The 2500-nt window shown below is 49.3% G+C and overlaps 1 protein-coding gene across 1 annotated transcript in view; it reads left to right on the top strand.

Moving 5' to 3' along the window:
* The window catches only part of dcc (DCC netrin 1 receptor), a 357856-nt gene that overhangs the window by 102494 nt on the left and 252862 nt on the right, over positions 1–2500 (top strand). Inside the window, exon 2 of the mRNA XM_063210977.1 lies at positions 1501–1845. Within this exon, the coding sequence (XP_063067047.1) occupies positions 1501–1845 (345 nt within the window). The remainder of the gene's footprint in view (positions 1–1500; positions 1846–2500) is intronic.

The raw sequence follows: 2500 nt of genomic DNA, 5'->3' as shown, positions 1-2500 counted from the left end.
GCACACCACTTCAATCTCCCACACCCTGCAAAGCTGATCACTGTTGTTCAAAATCCATCAATTTGAAAGGCTGCACATTTGGGGGCTTGTTGCTTTATAGTCATGTAATTGGGTCATATGCGGTTAGCTCAGTCTTGACATTGGTGTGATTGGCATGAAAAAAAGGCCTCGTTGGGCACAGTGAACTGCACAGGCAGCATATGACTCGACAGTGAAACTTAAAACGCCTTTGTTAAAGTATAAATATGTGCATATTTAATGTTTGGTGCAGGAAGTGCGTTTGAAAGCGGCCGAGACATGGTGTACGCCTTAATCCTTTCCGATGTTGCTCTTTGACTTGGCAGAGGCAGTGATTAAGAAAACACAGACATCTTGACTGCCTGTCTCGTCGGAAAGTAAAGAGCTTTACGTCCACCACGGCAGCAATAATAGATGTTAAGAACCCCCTTCACTTTGATTTCTAAACTTGTGAACACATCACGGAGAATTAGCCTGTTCAAGTAGACAGCTAAGTATGTACTCAATATGAGAAGCAGATGACAGGCGCTTATGGAGTTCGCAGTTATGTGTACGCAGGCTGTGAATGATTATGGGCCTCCTCTTGAAGTTCGATGACGTCGACTAGTCAGTTGTCCACCTACCGCTTGTAATTCCATCAATCAAAAGCTTAAAGTTTGAAAGGCCACTTCCCTTTCCCAGAAGGTGGTTTTTTCTTTTCTGCAATGCAGGTGATGACAAAAACTTGGGTCAGGAACATATTGACATTTAGGTTACCCTGGTGATCATGAGGAAATATGTAGAGTGCAGTGTTGAGGTTTTATTTCTGTGTCTAAATATATGTTCAATATGTAAATACTGCATATTCTATTTTTACTGTCCGTTGGGCAGTCATGGGTAAGCGGTGGGCAGTCATGGGTAAGCGGTTAGGGCGTCAGACTCGTAACCCATAGGTTGCCGGTTCGACTTCCGACCCGCCAGGTTGGTGGGGGCAGTAATTAACCAGTGCTTTCCCCCATCCTCCTCCATGACTGAGGTACCCTGAGCATGGTACCGTCCCGCCGCACTGCTCCCTTGGGGCGCCATTGTGGGTTGCCCCTTGCATGGGTGAGGCATAAATGCAATTTCGTTGTGTGCAGTGTTCACTTGTGTGCTGTAGAGTGCTGTGTCACAATGACAATGTGAGTTGGAGTTTCCCAATGGGGCTTTCATCTAAGCTACTCACAAAATGACATGCAACAGAGCAGCTAAATGGCTGAGACAAAACTCGAAACTCTATCTCTTAGCTATTGGGTGTAAGTCCTTCAGGCCCCGGCGGAACAAATCATGGTCGGTCAAGCCAGGTAGATCAGCCAGAATTAGTATGTAAGAGAGATTGGCGTCTCCGTCTTTGCCGCCTTTCCCAGTCTCAGGGCTGTCTTCCAGTTGCGCCAGTGTGTCCTATGTCAACCTGAAACAAGACGCATGCTTACAACGTCTCCTCTCCTTTTATCTTTCCACCAGGCTCAGATGTACCGCGGGGCTTTGTGGAGTTGCGCTTCGTGCTGGAGCCGCTGGACACGGTGACGGTGCGTGGCGGGGTGCTGCAGCTGGACTGCGAGGCTCAGAGCTCGGAGGGCGGCGTCAGCACCGGCGCCACGGCCGTGACCATCGCCTGGAAGAAGGACGGCGTGCTGCTGAGCGCCATGGTGGACGAGCGGCGGCAGCAGCTGGCCAACGGCTCCCTCCTGGTGCACAACGTGGTGCACTCGCGCCACCACCGCCCCGACGAGGGCCTCTACCAGTGCCTGGCCTCGCTGGAGGGCGTGGGAGCCATCGTGAGCCGCACCGCCAAAGTCACCGTCGCCGGTAAGCTAGAGGCACTCGCTCTCTCTGTTTGTGTGTGTGTGTGTGTGTGTGTAAGTTTGTTTGTGTGTGTGTGTGTGTGTGTGTGTGTGTGTGTGTGTGTGTGTGTGTGTGTGTGTGTGTGTGTGTGTGTGTGTGTGTGTGTGTGTGTGTGTGTGTGTGCGTGCGTGCCTGCGTGTGTGTAAGTGGGAGTATTGGCAGTGGCAATGTCAATGACTCTGTTGCCGGTAAGATGCTGGAGGCACACTGTGTGTGTGTGGGTTTATCTGTGTGTATGTGTGTTAGTCTGTGTGTGAATCTGTGTGGATCTGTCTGTGTGTGCACATTTAGGATATTGGCAGTTGCACTGCCAATGTCACCGTGACCGGTAAGGTGCTACAGGCAGTGAGTGAGGGTTTATGTGTGTGTGCTATTGGTAGTCGCACACTGCCTGTGAGATGTTATTGTAGATGTAGTGTGACTGTGCATGTGTGTTTTTATGTGGGTGTGTGTGGCCTGGATTATTTTTCTTCAACATGGCAGAACAACAGTGGTGGTTAGTAAGAAAAAAATAAACATATTTTTGTCGCCTTCTACAGGATTCATTTGACAGTTTTACTAGCCGTGATTCTTTATTTTTTCTAATAAATTGCCGGTCAGCCTGTACTGTACTATTACT

The sequence above is a fragment of the Engraulis encrasicolus genome, chromosome 11 (genome assembly GCF_034702125.1).
Source record: "Engraulis encrasicolus isolate BLACKSEA-1 chromosome 11, IST_EnEncr_1.0, whole genome shotgun sequence".
NCBI lineage: Eukaryota > Metazoa > Chordata > Actinopteri > Clupeiformes > Engraulidae > Engraulis > Engraulis encrasicolus.
This window is presented reverse-complemented; position numbering and strand designations above follow the sequence as displayed.